Source organism: Leptonychotes weddellii, chromosome 6, assembly GCF_054177405.1.
Source record: "Leptonychotes weddellii isolate Sample4059 chromosome 6, ASM5417740v2, whole genome shotgun sequence".
Taxonomy (NCBI): Eukaryota; Metazoa; Chordata; class Mammalia; order Carnivora; family Phocidae; genus Leptonychotes; species Leptonychotes weddellii.
The window spans coordinates 83,762,876-83,784,600 of NC_138374.1; the positions used below are offsets into that span (position 1 = coordinate 83,762,876).

Here is a 21,725-nt window from a genome sequence, read left to right on the forward strand (position 1 = left end):
GTGTCTTCCTCAATTTCTTTCATGAGTATTTTATAGTTTTCTGAGTACAGATCCTTTGTCTCTTTGGTTAGATTTATGCCTAGGTATCTTATGGTTTTGGGTGCAATTGTAAATGGGATCGACTCCTTAATTTCTCTCTATCTCTCCTTTTTATTTTCCTCCTGTTTATTGTGTATTTTGTTTGAGATTTCATTTTAGATGTCAACCTCACTTGGGGAAGATTTTGAAACATAATAGATAGGTTTTGCCTGATTTTTCCATTATTGAGAAGGAGAATAAGGTCAAATTTATGGACTTATGTTAGTATGAGATGATGATTTTTTAGGATTGACAAAACCTTCATTCCATGAAGTCCCAGGAACAAAATTAAGCTCCTTTGTGGCCAGGGGGGAGGGAGTTAGCATGGAGAATCTAAAATATCTTGGAAATGCAAAAGTTAGAGAAAACTAAAAGAATGATAAAGAATGAAAAACTCACCTGAAATTTTGCATTTGGGTTATTAATCTCCCATTTCAGTTGTTAGTCAAAGAACAGTTCTTTTATTGGACTTACAATACGTCAGAGCTGACACTGCTGTCAGGCATTCTAATGAAAAGTCATCAGAGACAGAAGAAATAGTTCAAACATCCAAGTTATAATTAAATTCTTAAGAACAAAAAAAAAAAAATGGAAAACCCCTGAGAAAAGACACTGAAGTTTGTATCAGCTGAGGAAGTCTATTTGGTTTGCTTTTTGTTTGTTTTGGTGTGTTTTATTGCTGTGAGTGGGGGCACAACTTCATAATTTGTGCTGAAATATAACAACATAGCCACATATAGCCACACTTTTTCTTTTTTTCATAGTCTTACCAAATGAAAACATCAGACTGTTTTAGGCATTTAATTGCCCAACTCATAAATCCGAAAGTATGACAATTAAAATCTCAGCTGTAACTGTATTAGCTCTTGCCTTACTTTAAAGTAAATATTCTAATCACCTTTAACTTTTTTTTTATCAAGTGTAAGTGGGTTTTATATATTTCCTAATTGTAAACATGCCAATGACATGTCTCTGTCCATTATTCATTTGTGGCAAAACATTCTTTTTTGATAGTGTAAAAAAAATAAGAAAGCAAGCTAGGTCTTTCAGGTTTGAAAGACAACTTCTGAATAACATTACCTCTAACCAGTCTGTAAGAAAATTTTTTTCTGTTTTATTTGTACATATTAAACTTCCTTTTCATTAACTAAAAAAAAAAGAATGAAAAAAATTTATGAAAAAAAAATTAAAAGTCAGCCTGGCTACTTATCTTTTACGTTGTCCTGGAGAAATTTTTCAGGAGTGAATTCAACTTGAATAAACAAATAGACTTTATCAAATATCAGTGTGTTAATATGCTACAGACTTAACTTTTAGTCTACACACTGCTAGACTTCCAAATGAAAGGAAAAATTCACATGCTCCCAAAGTATAAATGGTTGGTAACATGTAAAAAAATATATATACGTCATCATTTAGCAGCAATGTTAGAAGTAACTTCTACTTTTCAGAGAAGTAGAAAGTGAACAGAACAATGATACATGGCTAAATAGATCCTGCAGTAAAAAATCAGAGGCCCTATTTCAGTTCTTCTTGTGTTAGCAATCAAGTGCTGTTTCTTTAAGCAATTCACTTATTTATTTGGTTCACAGTTTGGGGTTGTTCATTATTTATTTCCTCAGTTACATGAAATACCTCTTTCAGGAGGAAATTAGTAAAAGGGTGAAGGAACAATAAAAATGTAGGCTGGCAGCCAAGAATACTCTCTGGCAAAGTTACCGTTTCAGATGTGAAAAAGAAATAAAGACTTTCCCAGAAAAACAAAAGCTGAGGGAGTTCACCACCACTAGACCTGCCTTACAAGAAATGTTGAAAGGAGCTCTTTAAGCTGAAACAAAGAAACAAACAAACAAAAAAATGAAAGTACACAAAATTCTGATTAAGGTGATAAACAAGCAGTCGGAATTAGAATATTGTAACTCTTTTAACTCTTTTTTGGAATAGTATATTAAACTTAACTACATCCTAAATGTTAAAGGAAAAGAACATTAAAATAACTATGCCTACTATAACTTGGTGATGAAATCATAGCATACAAAGAGGTAATTTGTGACATCAAAAATATAAGAGGAGAGGAGTAAAAGAATGATAAGTGAAGAAAAGTAAAGTGCTATCAGCATAGAAAAGACTTTTTTTCTATGAGATGCTTTATGTAAACCCCATGGTAACTACATGGCAAAAATCTAGAGCAGAGACATAAACATAAATGGGGGGAGAACGAGCAAATCATCCTGGAAAACCACCAACTGGCAAAAGTCAATGGAAACAAAGAAAAAGAAACATGGAAAGACAAAATAACCAGAAGGCAGAAGATAAAAAGGCCAGTAGTAAGTGCTTACATGTTAGTAATCACCCTCAGCGAAAATGGATTGAACTCACCAATCAAAAGGCACAGAGTGACTGGATGGATAAAAAAGCAAATATGCTGCCTATAGGGGACTCACTTTAGCTCTAGAGACACATACAGGTTCAAAGTGAAGGAATGCAAGATGATATTCCAAGCAAACAGAAATGAAAAGAAGGCAAGCGTAATCATACTTATATCAGACAGAATAGACCTCAAGCCAAAAAGGGTCACAAGAGACAAAGAAGGTCATTATATAATGACAAGAGGGCCACTATATCAAGAAGATAGAGCAATCACAAATATACATGCTTGCTACCAACACTGGAACTTCAAAACATACTAAGCAATTAGGGAGAAATAGACAATAATACAGTAATTGTAGGGGACTCTAATACCCCACCATCAGCAATGGATAAATCACCCAGACAGAAAGTCAACAAGAAATTATTGCTGTTGAACTTGGCTTTAGAATAAATGGACTTAGCAGAACATTACACCCAACAGCAGCAGAATACACATTCTTCTCAAGTGCACTTGGAACATTCTCCAGGATAAATCACGTTAGGCCACAAAAACAAATCTTAGCAAATTTAAGAAAGTTGAAATCATACCAACTATCTTCTCTGACCACAATCATATGAAACTAGAAATCAACAAGAGGAAAGTAAAAAGATCTACAAATATGTGAAACTAAACACACTTCTAAACAACTTTTGGGTCAAAGGAGAAATCAAAAAGGAAATAAAAAATTGTCTTGAAAACACAACATATCAAATATTATGGGATGCATAAAAGCAGATCCAAGAAGGAAGTTTATAACTATAAACACATATACTGAGAAATGAGAAAGATCTTAAATAACCTAACTTTACACCTCAAGGAACCAAAAAAAGAAAAACAAAGTAAGCCTGAAGTTAGCAAAAGGAAGAAAATAAGTATCAGAGCAGAAATAAATGAAATAGAGACCAAAAAATCAATAGAAAGGATCAACAAAACCAAGAGCTGGTTCTTTGAAAAGAGAAACAAAATTTAAGCCTTTAGCTAGACTAACTAGACTAACTACAGAAAAAAAAGAGAAGGCTCAAAGAAATAACCATGAAAGAGGAGATATTACAACTGATACTACAGAAATACCTAGAATTATGAGACTACTATGAACAATTATATGTCAAGAAATTACATACACTAAAAGAAATGACTCCATTTCTAGAAACACGCAACCTATCAAGACCGAGACAGGAAGAAGTAGAAAATCTGAACAGACCAAGTCTGAGTAAAGAGATTGAATCAGTAATCAAAAAACTCCCAACACAAAAAACCTCAGGACCAGATGGCTTCCAAACGTTTAAAGAAGAATTAACACCAATCCTCCCCCAAACTTGTTCAAAATATCAAGAAGGAGAAACACTTTCAAACTCATTCTGTGAGACCAGCATTACTTTGCTACCAAAATCAGAGAAGGAGACCACAAGAAAGAAAACTATAGACCAATATCCCTGATGAATTTAGATGCAGATATTCTCAAGAAAATATTAGCAGACCGAATTCAGGAACACATTAAAAGGATTATACACGATGACCAAGTGGGATTTTATCCCTGGGATACAAGGATATTTCAACATATGCAAGTCAACAAATGCAAATACATTGCATCAGTAAAATAATAGATAAATATCACATGATCATCTCAATACACAAAGAAAAACCATTTGACAAAATACAACACCCTTTCATGATAATTAAAAAAAAAACCTTTAACATGGGTACAGAAGGACTATAACTCAGCATGATAAAGGCCATATATGACAAACCAACAGCTAACATTATACTCACTGGAGAGAAATTAAAAGCATTTCCCCCAAGATAAGGAAAAAAGCAAGGATGCACTCTTATTCAATACAGTCTTGGAAGCCCTAGCCAGAGCAATCAGGCAAGAAATAAAAGGCATACACCTTGGGAAGGAAGAAGTATAATTGTCATTATTTGCTGATGATATGATCTTATATATAGAAAATCCTAAAATTTCAGTAAAAAAAACTGTTGGAATTAATCAACAATTTCAGTAAAGTGTCAAGATACAAAATCAGTTGCATTCCTTTACACTAATGATGAAGCTTCTGAAAAAGAAGGAAAAACCATCACATTCACAATAGCATCAAAAACAAGATACTTAGGAATAAATTTAACCAAGGAAGTGAAAGATCTGTACAATGAAAACTACAAAGCTTTGCTGAAAGAAATTGAATACACAAATAAATGGAAAGGCATCCTGTGTTCATGAATTAGAAGAATTAATATTGTTAAAATGGCTATATTACTGAAAGTGATCTACAGATTCAATGCAATCCCCATCGAAATACCAAAAACATTCTTCACAGAAATAAAAGAAATAACCTTAAAATTTGTATGGAACCACAAAAGACCCTAAACAGCCCAAACAATCCTGAGAAAAAGAACAAAGTTCAAGGCATCACACTTCCTGATTTCAAACTATATGACAAAGCCATAGTAATAAAAACAATACAAAAATAGACGACACCAATGAATGGAACAAAATAGAGAGCCCAGAACTAAACCCTGGCCTATACAGTCAACTAATATTCAACACGGGCACCAGGAGCACTCAATGCGGAAAGGACAATCTCTTCAACAAATGGTGCTGGGAAACTGGAGAAAAACATGCAGAACAATGAAGTTGGACCACTATCACATGACTCACAAAAATTAACTCAAAATAGATCAAAGACTTAAAGATAAGACCTGATATCATAAAACTCATAGAAGAAAAGATAGGGAAAAAGCTCATCAATAATGGTTTTGCTAATAATTTTTTTGACATGACACCAAAAGCACAAACAACAATAACAAAAAATTAACAAATGGGACTATATCAAACTCAAAAGGTTTTGCACAACAAAGGAAACAACAAAATAAAAAGATTACAGAATAGGGAAAAATTTTTGCAAACCATATATTGGATAAAGAGTTAATATCCAAATCTGTAAGGAACTCAGGCAACTCAATAACAACAACAACAAAAAGCAAATAATATGATTAAAAATGGGCAAAAGAACTAAACAGACATTTCTCCAAAGAGGACATCAAAATGGCAACAGACACATGGAAAGATGATCAATATCACTAATCATCAGGGAAAGGCAAATCAAAACCATGATGAGGTATCACCTCACACATGTTAGAAGGGCTGTCATCAAGAAGTCAAGAGACAACAGATGCTGACGAGGATGTAGTGAAAAGGGAACCCTTATACACAGTTGGAAGAAAGATAAATTGATCCAACCACCATGGAAAACAATATGGAGGTTCCCCCAAAATTAAAATAAGTCTACCATGCGATCCAGCAGTTCCACTTCTGGGTATTTAATCAAAGGAAACGAAAACAGGATTCTGATGAGATATATGTACTCCCACGTTTATTGCAGCACTGTTCACAATAGCAGGGATATGGAAATAGCACAAATGCCTATCAGTGGATGAATCGATGAAAAGATGTGGTGCATATACACAATGGAATATTACTCAGCCTCGAGAAAGGAGAATATCTTCCTATTTGCACCAACATGGATGGACCTTGAGTACATTATGCTAAGCGAGACAAGTCAGACAGAAAAAGACAAGTACTGTATGATATCACGTCTATGTGGAATCTAGAAAAGTTAAACCTGTAGAAAACAGACAGTAAAATGATGGTTACCAATGGCTGGGGGGTGAGGGATAAGAGTGATGGTGTTTAAGACTGCAAACTTGTAATAAGTAGTAGACAGGTCATAGAGAGCTAATGTGCTATAAATATTATACTGTAATAATGTAATGTGGTGACTATCAGTACATTGGCAATCATATTACAATATAAGAATGTACCAAAGTAACATGCTGTATAGCTTATTAAATTTACACAATGTTACTCATCAAATTTATTCAATAAGAAAAAAGTAGACTGATTAGTCTGTGGGCTATTAATATTTTTCACTTATGTTTTCATTCAACAGATATTTATTGGGCACTGTGCAGGAGTGATTAAAGTCTGAATAGTGTATGGTCCCAGGAACTCCATCCAATAGGACAAACGGACACAGAATCTATTATAATAACACAGTGTGGGGAATGGAACAATAGATATATACACATAATATTATAGGTCCTCAGTGAAAGAGCATCTGTGGCAGTTTCAAGCAGAGGCTTATTGGAGGATATGCTACTTGATTACCTTTTAAAATATGCAGAAGTTAATCAAAGGATAAGAAAGGGAGTTTTCCAGGTAGAAGGGACAGCACAAGTTAAAAAAAAAAAAATCACCTGGCACATGCCAGGATCTGTAACAAGTTCAGTGCTGGAACACAGGTGGTGAGAGATCAAATTGGAGGGAACGCAGGGACCAGGGACAGGAGGACCTGACTGTGAGGGAGTCTTGTGACTTTGGGGAGCCTCCACTACGTTTCAGTCAAAGGAGATATGCTTTCAGATAGATCCCTTTGGTGGTCATGGAAGACATACTTGACAGGGACAAGACTGGAGGCCGAGAAACAAATTTGGAGCTGTTACAGTGGCCCAGTCAGGGATAATTACAGGATAGAATAAAGGATATATATTCCAGGAATATCTCTGAAGCACATGGTGAAAAGGAGAGCAGGCACAAGAATGATAACCAGGTTTTTGCTTTGGGTGATTAGATGATGAACGTCATACAAAGTAGAGAGTCTGTACGAAGTAGAAGGAAATGAGCAGATTTGTGAATTTGAGGTTCTTGTAAAGATCCGGATGGGTAAAGATCTTACAAAGATATCCAGAATGAAGTCTGAAGAGGGTTAGGCCAGTGATGTGAATTTGGAGCTTTTCAGACTCTAGAGGACAGTTGAGATCAAGTACGTAGATGAAGCCACCAAGGAGATGGCCTGTGGAGTAAGGAGAACAGGGGATGGTGATGGAATCTTAAGGGAGCATGGACCATACAACAGATAAAGAAACACTGTGAGAAATAAGGGACAGACCATCAAACCACAGGGTCGTAGAAGCCAATGGAATCTGTTTTCAAGAAGAAAAGAACCATCAACAGAGCCACATGTGACTTAAACTAACAGTAAAGTAAGAATTGAATGATGTCCATTAGATTTGGCAGTTGGGACATCACTGCAGACTTGGAGATTTGCACAAAAATGGTGGGCTGGAGGCCAGGGGGCAGTAGGCTGAGGAGTGAGTGGGGGTGATGAAGTAAAGTCAGAGGTTCTAGATTATACTGTCAAGAAGTTATGTTCAAAAAAGTAGAAACAGACCCATAAAGACAGAGAGCAAACTGATGGGCGCCAGAGGGGAGGGGCAGGAGGATGGGCAAAATGGGTGAAGGGGAGAGGGAGGTACAGGCTTCCAGCTGTGGAATGAGTAAATCACAGGGATGAATGGCACAGCACAGAGAATATCCTTGATGATCGTGTGACAGTGTTGTGTGGTGACAGATGGCAGCTGTGTGCTGAGCACAGCGTAACGTATAGAGATGTTGAATCACTGTGTTGTACACCTGAGACTAATGTTAACATTGTGTGTCAGCTACACTCAAAGATGAGAGATAGATAGATATAGATGATAGATAGATAGATGATAGATAGATAGATAGATAGATAGATAGATAGATAGATAGATAGATGATAGATGATAGATAGATAGATAGATAGATAGATAGATAGATAGATAGATAGATAGATAGTTTAGTTCAAAAGGGAAAAGAGATTGTGCACCAGCCATGGAGCGATGCAGAGTCAGGGGAGGGTTCTCTGAGCAAGATTTATATTTTATTCTCAAACTAAGAGGAAGGGAGAGAGGGGGGAGTTGAAACACTCTTTGGGAAGGAATGACCAATGAAACACAGTTAGAGGGTCAGGGGAATGGCCCAGGGGGAGGGGTGGTCCAGGTCTGACCCTGAGCAGGTTGCCTTATCCTCTGAGCTGGGGGAAAGGGGAGAAGGATGTGTGAGGCTCTCAGGGGTAGAAAGTTGAGGAAGACCATGACCGAGAAGCTCTATTTTGTGCATGGAGGAAGAAACAAGTTTCTCTGGAGTGAGGTCTAGCTTAGAGTAATTACAGAAAGGTCCCAGAGGAGGAACTGCCCAAGGCAAGGACAGGGGAGGTGGATGGTGGCGAGGGCCTCAGCTCACAGGGCTGAGCTAACTTTGTTCAGCAGTCCTTGGTTTTGTGGCCATAGAAATAGACCAAGGGATGTGTGGCTCTGACCCAAGAGCTAGAGAAAGGGGCAGGGAAGGTGTTCTTCAGGTGATCACTGAGGTTGGTCTCGGTCGGAAAGGTGACCCGGAGCTGATGGAGCAGGAGAGTGAGGGGGTCATGTGGCTGAGCCCATGTAGGGCAAGAGCGTGCTCAGTGGGGATTTCATAGAGTGCAGGACGCTGCAGGACCACAGGCTGGTCCATATAAAGAGGAGAACTTTGGAGGTGCACTGATTACAAAACCTGCAGGCTAAGGTTTTGAATAAAACTGTATCAGTCCAAACTGAGTTGGCCTGGAGTTAGGGAAAGATTTGAACCAGTGAACAAACAAAGGTCTACACATGTTGGGGCTGAGGAGAGATAGATTTGGGGCTTGTCTTTAAGATAGAAATGTTTGTTGTTGTTGTTTTTTTAAATGAGAAATCAGTGACAGTTCTGGAAGTGACATTGTGTGTGTTTTGGGAGGGCTGACCCCACCTCCTAAACCAAGTGGGTAAATTGTGGTAGAAAATAACATGTCAGGACTTCCAGAGAAGCTATGGCCTCAGGAAGAGTCAGGATTTAGTTAAGGCAAAAAGCTACAGATTCAGGGAAGAGGCTGAGCCTCCAGGAGACACTGTTGGCCTGGTGGAGAAGTCCAAGGGCCAGAGTAGCTGGGGGCTTGGTCAGGAAAGAGGAAGACAGCCTGGAAATGAGAGTATGGGGAAGTTTGGATAATCAGAGCAGAAGCTCATTTGGGGGGCAGTTTCCAAAGAAGAGGGGTTCTCACAGCCTTTGGGGGCTGATGGGGTGCTCAAGGCTCTGAACAGGAATTCTGTTGGAAAGTTGACTCTCAGCGCACATGTGAGCTGAGGTGGTGCAGGAATGGTGAGGATAGCAGGTGATGGAGGTCAATCTCTCCACATCCTCTGAGATCCCAGTGGTGGAAGAATTCATTTCAGGCAGAGTCAGGACCCAAGAAAGCATCCTCTCTAGGTGCCCAATCCAGGAGATCTGCATGTTTTCAACATATCCTATCAAGTTGTGTCTATATTACAGAACGAAGTAATGATTGGGTTAATATAAATGTTCTTTGCAGTCTAGTAAATTTCTTTCCCCAAACTAACTTATTTTCTTTATTTTTATCCACATGGATATTATTCCTACAGGACTTACTGGCCAGACTTGGATGGGAAAATAAGAGAAGCATTAGTTTTGCGAAGCGTTAAAGTTCGACTCCTTATAAGCTTCTGGAAGGAAACTGACCCCCTTACATTTAACTTTATTTCATCTCTTAAAGCTATTTGCACTGAAATAGCCAACTGCAGTTTGAAAGTTGTAAGTATGATATTGACTTCAGTATTTTTAAATAAAAAGGGCTGATTCCCTCCCCACATCTGTGAAAGCCGTAAGCACATGCATTCATGTAAACTGCCAATTAAGAACCAGGATAACAGTCTCTGATAGTGAGAAAATATTTCAAAAGTAGGATAAGTATTTTTTTCAAGACAAACACATGAGGGGCACCTGGGTGGCTCAGATGGTTGGGCGTCTGCCTTCAGCTCGGGTCATGATGCCGGGGTCCTGGGATCGAGCCGCATATCGGGCTCCTGGCTCGGTGGGGAGCCTGCTTCTCCCTCTGCCTCTGCCTCTCTCCCTGCTCATGCTTTCTCTCTCTCTCTCTCTCTGTATCTCTTTGTCTCAAATGAATAAATAAAAAATCTTAAAAAAAAAAAAAAAAGACAAACACATGAGAAAAGGAGCCTGGAACCCACATTTGCTGGTGCCCTCCCGGCCTCGCCCTATTTTCACACACTGCCTGTTGGGCCCTCTCTGCTTTGTTTGAACTGCTTCGTTCACCTGCCATTCCTGTTTCTAAGTCTGTGACCAGCAGTGGCTCTGCTCTCCACAGCCTCCCCCAGCCCCAGAGACCCCCAGCCTGAGCTCCTGTTCTTGCTCCAGTCCTTGGGGCCACATGCTAATCCATATACTTTGAGGGAGACAAGATTGGGAATGGGTTTTACTCTCAGTGTGGTAATGCCTTAGCTCATCTTTGACTCTCAGGTCCTCACATGGATGTCCTCTTCCTCCCCTCTGGGCCTCTGTATAATGCTGTTCCCTCTGCCTACAGCACTCTCCTCCTCTGTGCCTTATCTGACTAATGCCCGCTAGTTCTTTAGGGCTCACCTTTTCCAGCCTCCACTGCAGTCATTCAGCAAATGTACCCTGAGACCCTACTCTGTGCCAGGCACACTTCTGGGTGATGGGTCTGTGCTCCATGCAGTATTTAGGGACCAGGATGACAGGGGTGTCACCATCCACTCTGACACATAGCTTCCAAGATAGTCCCAACCCTCAGCATCCCAGGGCCAATCAGAAGGAGAGAGAGAGAATGGAGGACTGCCCAGGAGGCATTTATGGGGTGGGCCTGGAGGTGGTGAACCTCCCTTTAGCCTTTATTCTGCTGCTCAGAAGTCACTCACCTGGCCACACCGAATGTCAGGGGTGGCATGTTCCCCAAAAGACAAAGGGACAGGTTGGTGGATCATCAGTCTGCACCCACACAGAGAACCCTCATCCCCCACAGGTACTGCACAGTGCAAAGTTCAAGACCTCCCTGAGATGTGCAGTTCTGGACCTCATAGTTCAATAAACAGAAACTAAAAACAAAACAGCAATTTCCCACGAAACCCAAAACCCAGGTTGAAGTTACCTCCTCCCCATATAACAGGGACAGAAGGCCAGTGAATGTATGTACCAATAGCCACAGCCAAAGGTTTTGTTGTACATAGTTCCCAAACTTGACCAATATGCTTCCTTGCCCATATACTTCTGCCTCTGCCTCCCTCTCCCTCCCTCCCCCTCTCTCCTTTTTTCTCCCCCTTCCCCTCCCCTTCTCCCTCTTGCTCCTCTTTCTTATTAATGGTGGTTTCATTCAGGTCATCAGACTTGGGTGGGAAGATTATACCAATTATGATTATTCCAGTTATCTGATCTTTGCTGCAGGATTGAGTCTTAACTGGCCTCAGTCACTTAAAGCATTTTTCAAACTAATTTTATACTCCTGGGCTCCTGGCACAATCAGTTTTTCTAACCCTTTGAAATACCAAATTTCTAGTGTATCTGCTCTCTTTCATATCAGTTTGCAAGCCAGCAAATCCGTCTCTGAGCTTATTTGTCTCCTCTGATAACTTCCTAAAAGTACTAATAACAACCAACATATACTACTAACAATTTGTTTTCCCATCCCTTGACCTATAGCCATAGTTGGTTTTTTTTGGGGGGGGGGTGTGCTTGGTCTTCGTTCCAAATTAATGCAAGTTATGGTTTTACCAAATATTTTGCCACTGCTTGGGTCTCCATTCTCTCCATCCTGTAATACCAATTTCCTTGTTGCCTGCTGCCCATTGGGTAAACCATTGCTACATCTTTTATTAAGTTTTATTGTTGCTATTAGGGCACCATCTCACTTCACTTTGCCTAGATGTAGTAAGTGCTTAATATTTTTTTTTAAATAAGGAATTTCTTATATTCATGAGTATAGACAGTTGGACAGGCACTGCATTAAATACTTTGTATGTACTACTTAATATTCACAACTACACTGTGAAGCAAGAACTTTTATATTGTAAAGACATAGAAAATGAAGCCTAAAGAGATTAAATAATTTCTCTCCAGGACACTCGTTAATAGAGGAGAAAGATTCAAATACAAGCCTTTCTTTCTTTCTTTCTTTCTTTCTTTCTTTCTTTCTTTCTTTCTTTCTTTCTTTCTTTTTCTTTCTTTCTTTCTTCTTTCTTTCTTTTCTTTCTTTCTTTTCTTTCTTTCCTTTCTTTCTCTTTCTTTCTTTTTCTTTCTTTCTTTCTTTCTTTCTTTCTTTCTTTCTTTCTTTCTTTCTTTCTTTTCTTTCTTTCTTTCTTTCTTTCTTTCTTCTTTCCTTCTTTCCTTGTGTGTGTGTGTAGAACTGAATTGAACAGATTTTATTCAACTTTTTAGGATGAGGAAAACAAATGATATAAAATAAGTCGTAAGAAATGATCTCTTGTACTATCTCAGACTACTTTCAGTGTTTTACAAAATGCTCACACAGCAAATACGAAAAGCTTTAACATAGTCTTACAACTTTTGCTGCAACAAATGCAACATTACCAAACATACAAATTTTTTCTGTGCCAATTTTAAAAGTAGAATTACTGAATTACTAATTTTTACAATGTTATTCATATTTATTTTTATTCATATATTTTTAATGAGATCATTGCCAATACCATACATTATTAATGTAAAAATAAAGTTAAGGAAAATACAAGTCTTTCTAATTCCAGAGTCTGAGCTCTTAGATATCATACTGCATGGTCTCTGCATGCAGAACAGATAATTGAAGTTACAAAGTTCTTTTTTTTGTCTTTCCTATCTATATTGAAAAACGTCATATATTACATCTGCTCAAAGACTTGAGATGCTACACATCTGACTTATATATCTGTGGGATCAACAAAAATATCAGATAAAATGTTAACTCATTCATAACATTAAATATTTTTTTAAGTTGAAGTTATCAATCATATAAAGACATAAAATTCTAGGATTTACTGTAGATTTCAAAAAATTATGCTTCTCACATAGATTTCATTTTAATCTCCCTAACATTCTAATAATATTGATATAAAATAGAAATTTTTATCTCCATTTAACTGGTTTTTATAAACTGAGTAGCCATGCACATGTCTGAGTTCACAAATCAGTATTAGAAATAGAAACGGGTCTGTGAAACCTACAGCTAACATCTTACTCAATGATAAAAAGTTGAAAGCTTTTCCTTTAAGATCAGAAACAAGACAAGTGTTCCATCTCTTACCTTTCCTATCCAACATAGTATTGGAAGTCCTAGCCAGAGCAATCAGGCAAGAAAAAGAAATAAAAAGTATCAAAATTGAAAAGGAAGTGGCAAAATTGTCTCTATTTGCAGATGACATGATTTTATATATAGAAAATCCTAAAGACTCAACCCCCAAAAATGTTGGATTTAATCAATGAATTCAGTAAAGATGCAGGATACAAAATTAAAATACAAAAATCAGTAGTGTTTCTGCACACTAACAGTGAAATTTCTGGAAAAAAAAATGGATCCCATTTATACTGGCATCAAAACAATAAAATATTTAGGAATAAATTTAACTAAGGAGATAAACAATCTCTATGCTGAAAACTATAAGACATTGATAAAAGAAATCGAAGACAATGCAAAAAAATGGAAAGGTATCCCCCATTCATGGATTAGAAAAATTAATATTGTTAAAATATCAATACAACCAAAAGCCATCTATAGATTCAATGCAGTCCTATCAAGGTTCCAATTGCATTTTTATAGAAGTAGAAAAAACACTCATAAAATTTATGTGGAATTGCAAAAGACCCTGAATAGCTGAAGAAATCTTGAGAAAGAAGAACAAAGAAGGAAGTATCACACTTCCTGATTTCAAGCTATACTATAAAGCTATGGTCATCAAATATGGTACTGGCATAAAAACAGACAAATAGACCAATGGAATAGAACCAAGAGCTCAGAAATAAACCCAAGCATATGCAGCCAACTAATATTTGACAAGGGAGCCAAGAATACTCAATGGAGAAAAAATAATCTTGTCAACAAATGGTGCTGGGATACCTGGATATTCACATATAAAAGAATGAAACTGGACCCATATCATACACCACTCACAAAAATTAACACAAAATGGATTAAAGACTTAAATGTGGGACCTGAAACCATGAAACTCCTAGAAGAAAACACAGGAACGAAGTTTCTTAACATGCATTGGGGTAATAACTTTTTGGATGTGACACCTAAAATACAAGCAACAAAATAAAAAAGAAACAGTGAAAAGACCACCTATGGAAGGGGAAAAATATTTGCAAAGCATATATCTGATAAGAGCTTAATATCCAAAATACATCAAAAACTCATACAACTGAATAGCAAATAACCCAATTAAAAAATGGACAAAGGACCTGAATAGACATTTCTCCAAAGAAGATATACAAAAGGCCAAGAGGTACATGAAAAGATGCTCAACATTGCCAGTCATTAGGGAAATGCAAATCAAAACCACTGTGAGATACCATAGCATGCATGTTAGGACAGCCATCATCAAAAAAACAAAGATAACAAATGCTGGTGAGGATGTAGAGAAAAGGGATCCTGTGTGCACCATTGGTGGGAATGTAGATTGGTGCAGCCACTATGGCAAATAGTATGGAGAATCCTCAAAAAATTAAAAATAGGACTACAATATGATTCAGCAATTCTATTTATGGGAATATAACCAAAGGAAACTAAAACACTAACTCAAAAAGGTATCCGCACCTTCATGTTCATAGCAGCAATACTCACAGTAGCCAAGACATAGAAGCAACCTAAATGCCCATTAATGGATGAATGGATAAAGAAGTTGTGGCATATCTATACAAAGGAATATTATTTGGCCATAAAAATGAGATAATACCTTTTTGACAACATGGGTGGACCTTTGAAGGCATTATTCTAAGTGAAATAAGTCAGAGAAAGACAAGTACTGTAGGATAGCAATTGTATGTGGAATATAAAATTTAAAAAAAATAAAAAGTCATAGAGAAAGAGATCAGACTTGTGGTTACCAGAGGTGGAGGGTGGGGTAGGGGAGACGGGGAATTGGAGGAAGGTGGTCAAAGGGTACAAACTTCCAGTTACAAGATAAGTACTAGGGATTTAACATACAACATGATGACTGCAGCTAACACTGCTACATGATATGTAGGAGAGTTGTTAAGAAAATAAATCCTACGGCGCCTGGGTGGCTCAGTCGTTAAGCGGCTGCCTTCGGCTCGGGTCATGATCCCGGAGTCCTGGGATCGAGTCCCACATCGGGCTCCCTGCTCAGCGGGAAGCCTGCTTCTCCCTCTCCCACTCCCTCTGCTTGTGTTCCTGCTCTGTGTCTCTCTCTGTCAAATAAATAAATAAAATCTTTAAAAAAAAAAAAAAGAAAGAAAAGAAATCCTAAGAGTTCTCATCACAAGGAGAAATTTTTGTCTTTATTCTTTTCTTCTTTCTTATCTTTTTATTTTATCTATATGAGAAGATAGATGTTAGCTGAATGTATTGTGATCATGTCACAATAATGTGTAAATCAAACCATGATGCAGTACAACTTAAATTTATACAGTGATAGATGTTAATTACTCCTCAATAAAATGGGAAGAAGAAACAGGTTTATGATTACTACTATGGATCTATTTTCCACACCAGATTTACAAGTGAATGTGATAACCAGGAGTTGGATTCGAGCACCAACCTCAGTTTAGAATCAGGAATCAGGGATTAGAGGAAACACTGGTATGTTCCCAGAAAGCCAGGCAGCGACCCAGGAGAATAGTCAGTTTGTGTTCAGTACCTTTCCATGGACAAGAGAATCCTGGGGATTGTTTTCAGCCTAGGGATGGCATTTTCCAGATAACTGAAGTGGCATATAGGACAGCATGGAAAATCAAGTCAAGCATTGTATTCCTAGTGCCTAGCAGGATGCTGGCACAAAGAATTCAAAACATATGTGTTGAATGGATGGATGGATGGGTGGATGGATGGATGGATAAAATCAAAAAAAGGAGCTGATGAAGCATGTTCAGGAAGGATCTGTGAACCAGTGAGTGGAGGGAGCAGGGAGCATGGTAGATATGGAGTCATTTTAGCCATTTTCCCTAAAGAGGGTGTGCTGGAGAAGGGTGAAGAATCTGCCAGGTGAGGTCATTCACTCAGAGTTCAGTATGCTTGCAGATAGAGGAGCACCATTGTCAGACCTACCAAGTTTAGCAGTGTTCTAAAATACAAGTTTGATTATGATTTAGATATGACAATGCCAACAGATCAGGAAATGGTGGCCATTGGAAAGGCAAATTTGTTTTATTCACAGATCTCAAGAGAAGGGGGCATGAAGGGATGCCCCAGGGTCATCCAGGAGGCAGGAGTGAGGGAAGCATGGACAAGAACTTTTGTTTTGGTTTACAGGGTTGGGGAAGAGGCAAGGCAGAGTAAGCCCACTTAGGATTGGCAAGTTTGAATGATTTCGGTGGGCTCTAGGGCCCAGGGGCTGTCCCTAGTTGCCTGGTGCCTGGTACCTGGCCCTGGGGTGATTAGGGCAAGTGGATAGTGGCCCAGTGTGAGCCATAAAGGAGGTGACTCAGGGTATGGGCCATGGTTTTAAGTATGAGAAGTGCACTCACAGGCAAGTTCTTTGCTATCTCCAGAAATTAGCCAGCCCTCGGAAGAGCAGTCCCTCCAGGCTCAGCAGGGCTCAGATGTCAAAGCATCAGAACACAGAAAATAAGAAGACATGACTAATACAAACAGAAGCAGAGGAGAGAATGTCTGGAGCCTACCACACATTGTGCCTTTGCTCCCACCTCTTCTCGAAGGCACTATCAGTTGAAATCTCCATTGTGAAATATTGTGCTCTCATTTAAGACTTGCAAGAAATTATAAGGAAAGTAGAATCCATCCTTTTATTCTCTACTTACTCAGCTCCATCTTTTCCAACACCCATGGTCACATTACTTGAATAGACCAAACATTAGTAGTTCACCGTTGGACATTTCATGAAGTAAAGACTCTGGTCCTCACTCAAGCCAGGCCATGCATTTCTAAGCATCAACATAAGCCTCAGTGGGAACACAGCCTGTGGCCCCAACATCTAGAACACAGGTGGGTGAGGAGCTTTTTCAAGACAGGTGGGCATTGGAACATTCCTTGAAGCATTTCTTCTGGAACCTGGGATCCCTGATAAAGCAGAAGTCCTGGTTGCAAGGCAGGGAATCTTTCTTCAGAGGAGTGGGCACCCACAGCCCTGGCTTGGTGGCAGGGGTTGTATCCATTAGGGGACACCTGGGAAAGAGACTGCAGTCACAAAGTTGGGCCTGTCAGCTGGGCTTTTATTTTTCAGTGAATTCATAAATCCCTTTTGGACAGTCTTTGCTGTCACCTACAGCACATTAGGTGTCTTGTAGTATGTCAGTGAATACAGTGTGATTCCTGCTGCCATTTTCGTCTCCCAGACAAAGCTTTTTCCTTCTTGGGGGCCATCTTCAACTTTCTAGAGCAGATGAGTCTCTGTAGAGTGCCAAGCAGTGATGCCATCCCCAACATAAATTAGGATGTATATTTTATTCTTTTTCACATCCATCTTGATTCCACAATAATATTTTTCTCAAAAGGAGGAGGTGGAGTGTGTGGACATGTGTTGTAACAGAATGTCCGAGCAGGGTGACTGCTGTTACTGGGTGGCAGGCAGGGTTGGGGAACTACCACAGGGCTTCCCAGATACATAACTATGACTTAAGAGCATCCACAGGTCATCAAGTCTGTGTGAAGAATCCACAAAATGTGGCCATCTGTGAACCCTCCAAATGACACAGATTTTGCAGGAGACAGGAACTGTGGAGAGGGGGGATCGAGGCAGCATTGCCTAGCATCATGGTAATATGGCTCTGGGTAATACCTTCCTCTGTGATGTGCAATGGACCATTCTCAGGTGATAGATTTTGGTGGGCGCACCATTGATCTCAAGGGGTCTTGCAAAAAATTGGAATAGAATTTTCAGGGCTGTTAGGGACCTTGGTGATCACACTTAGTTTATCACTCCTTTCCTACTCTGGGATGAAGGGGAAGATGAGCCCTCACTATTTCCCCAAGGCAAACTTGAACAATTTTAAAACTGTATGACGTCTCCATTTCTAGATAACATCTCATTTTTCTCTCTGCCTCTTCTTCCTTTCAAACATGCATGATCCCACAGCCCTAAGACATTCATTCCAGAAAGATTCCATGCAGTTCTGGATATGTTCAGCCTTTTCCAATGTGAAGGAGACTCAAGAGCTCACCTTTGATGGTGTGTCATCCTGTGAGCTCGGTCACAGTTCGGGCCTCATCTGAGCAGTTAGGAATTCCAGCAGATTCTGGAAACACCAGCCCGCCTACCTCCACTGTCAGCCCCCCATAGCCCCAGGCCTGAGGTGCTTTTGGGGTCACATTAAAGTTGAAAGTCAGGATTCACAGTTTGAAGTGGTGATTTTTTTGACTTCTTATTAAAAAAGCTTGTAGACCTAGGTTTGTCCCCTTGGCAAAATCTCTTTTGACCTTTGCAAATCCCCAGCTGAATCAGCTAGTCATTGACATGGGCCTGCTGCTTTTTATAATGTATGCAACACAGAGGAATATTCATTCAGGTCATTGGCATGCATGACAGAAAGCACCCTGAGGCAGACCTCAAATGCCAGTGCACCCCGATGAATAAGACAATGAGAATTTAAAAACTTTCTGGCCCTCAGCTTGTTGAAAGAATGAATTTTGTGTTCATTTTGCAGCTTAAAAGTGTTCATTATAGACCTAGTCGAGCATGCTAATTTTCCCTCTTCTTGCCCATATAAGATTTGAGAGCAAAAATACTTCATCTATATGAATTAACAAGATTGTGGCTTTAATAACCCAGTATGAGGCCAACTGTGGATATTTGGATAAGAAACCCTTTTGTGCTCTTGAACAAAACCAAAAACGTTCCTTATTCACCTGCTTCCTTAATCTGTTTACTTTTGTGTCTTACAGAAATTTTTTGATCTGGAAAGAGAGAATGTGTGTGCTACAAAAGAACAAAAGGATCACACCTTTCCTAAATTAAATCGCAACAAGTACATGGTGACAGACGGCGCGGCTTATATTGGTAGGTGTCAGGGCTGTCAGGCTCCTTGGGGGATCCTGCAGGTCAGTGGCGGTCCCACCGTAGTCTTCCGTACCCTGCAGGGCCCTGGAGGAAACAGGAGGGGGAGGGCAAACAGCCCCTTGAACTGAACCTCTCCTCTAGGGCTTGGTTCAAGTATGGGGATGCCATAGAAGATGTTTTTAATAAGTGTTTTCAGAAATTCTTTGGTCCACTTGCCTCATGTTATGGGTGAGGAGGTGAATGGCTCATGAAAGGCAAGTCCCAGGGGCATCTGGGTGACTCAGTTGGTTAAGCATCTGCCTTCAGCTCAGGTCATGGTCTCAGGGTTCTGGGATCGAGCCCCGCATTGGGCTCCCTGTTTAGCAGGAGTCTGCTTCTCCCTCTGCCCCTTGCTCTGCTTGTGCTCTTTCTCTCAAATAAATAAATAGAATTTTTAAAAAAATGAGTCCTGAGAATTGAACCCTTCCCACCCACCATACCCCAGCCAGCCTGTCCTGAATCACAGGAGGCAGACATGATGACAGCCCAGCACCAAAATGAGTACTGCCTGGACAACCATCCCACCTCTGCCATTTTGAAAATGTCTCCCCTCGGAGAATTTACTCATGCTCTCTAAACCTCAATATCCCCATCTGTACAATGGGGCTAATAATAGTTTCTACTTCACTGGGGGAAATTTAAGTAATATATGCAGAGCACCTTGCACAATTAAAACCCCCAGCATACAGATAATACCTGATTCATGTTAGTTGTTATTTTTAAGGTAATAATACCTACTAGTGGAATTATTTACTAATGTGTCAGCTCTGTGCGCCTTTCCTACAGTGTGCATGAGTCCAGGGTAATCCCTTAACTGGTACCATCAACAGCAGAGCAGAAATTATTATCCGTAAAAGAAGGGACATAAATCACAGAACAGCAGTCTGGCTATTACATTGTACAGATGACGTGGCAGGCTCAAAGCAGAAAAGAAAAACGTGCGTGTGGAATGAAGGAATATGGAATATGGGGTTTTTTCCCCCTCTAGTTCAGTGAGTGAGTATAGAGTATGCCTTTTTTTCTTTGTAAAGCACTTTATCTCATTTGATTTTCTAAGCAACGTTGCCAATAGGGAGGGCAGCTTTTATCGCCTGCAGTTTAGAAATAAGAAAACACGGACCATGATTGGGGAAATGACTTAAACATGCAGATGAGAAGAGGAAGAGCAAGCCCTAGAATCCAAGGTACCCAGAACCTTCCCCCTCAACCCTACCACCTGGAACCAGAAGACACTGCCATCAGCCACTCGAAAGTTAGCTACTCCGTCCCAGCTTCGTGGAAAGTTGCTCTTTTTCCATTTTGAGTAGTTGTGTGTCACATTAGGAGAATAGTATATTGGAATTTTTTAAAATGTGTATTACTCAAGTTGTTTTAGAATATGAGAATATTATTTTATTCATACTGTCCCTCCTGGTGGCTTAGGATGTAAGAATCTGGATGTTCTCATGTTCATTAGCTTACAGAGGATAGAATGAAAGCAGCTCCTCTTTAAATACGTGTCAAAAACAAACTCAAAATCATTTCATCAAAACTGGGAACTTTGGGCTCAATAATTAGGAAATACAGGGACAGATCAGGTTTCAGGCCCAGTTGGATTTAGGAACTCAGATCTGGATATTTTACCTGCGGGGTTTACTCAAAGTGAAGTGCCATGTGTACTTGGAGCAGTTATATGGTGCCTATATCCAAAAGCTCTTTTAACGAATCAAATAAGTGTTTTGGAGTCACAAAAACCTCTATTTGAATTCAAGCACTGACCCTTATAAGCTGGAAGATGATGGAAAGTCACGTGATCTCTCTGAGTCTCTGTGTGCCTCTGTTTTCTTATCTTTAAAATAGGGATAAAAGTGTCCACCCTTTGGTGGTGGTAGGAGGATTAAACGAGATAATATAGGAAAAGCTCCAAACATTGGCTCCCATCTGTCTCAATCCTTAGTAAATATGGATTCCTGGCTCTCTCTCTTCTTCTTCCCATATAATACATTTTAAAAATAGACTTTTTTTTTTTTTTTAGAACAGTTAGGTTCACAGCAAAACTGAATGGAAAATACAGAATTCTCATATCCCTCTGCCCACTCACATGTACACACAACCTGCCCCATTATCAGCCCCCCAAAGTGGTACATTTGCTACAATTGGTGAACCTGTTCTGATATTGATATATACATTAGGGATTCACTCTTGATGTTACATTCTCTGGGTCCTGACAATGTATACACCGTTATGGTATCATAGTCATTTCACTGCCTTGCCAATCCTCTGTGCTCCTTCCCTCCCAGCCAACTCCCGGCAACACACTGATCTT

At 39.4% G+C, this 21,725-nt stretch overlaps 1 protein-coding gene across 1 annotated transcript in view; it reads left to right on the plus strand.

The window, feature by feature from the left end:
* Positions 1–21,725, plus strand: part of PLD5 (phospholipase D family member 5) — a 206,455-nt gene that overhangs the window by 174,799 nt on the left and 9,931 nt on the right. The window contains exons 7-8 of the mRNA XM_081824494.1: positions 9,806–9,974; positions 19,267–19,381. Of these exons, the coding sequence (XP_081680620.1) occupies positions 9,806–9,974; positions 19,267–19,381 (284 nt within the window). The remainder of the gene's footprint in view (positions 1–9,805; positions 9,975–19,266; positions 19,382–21,725) is intronic.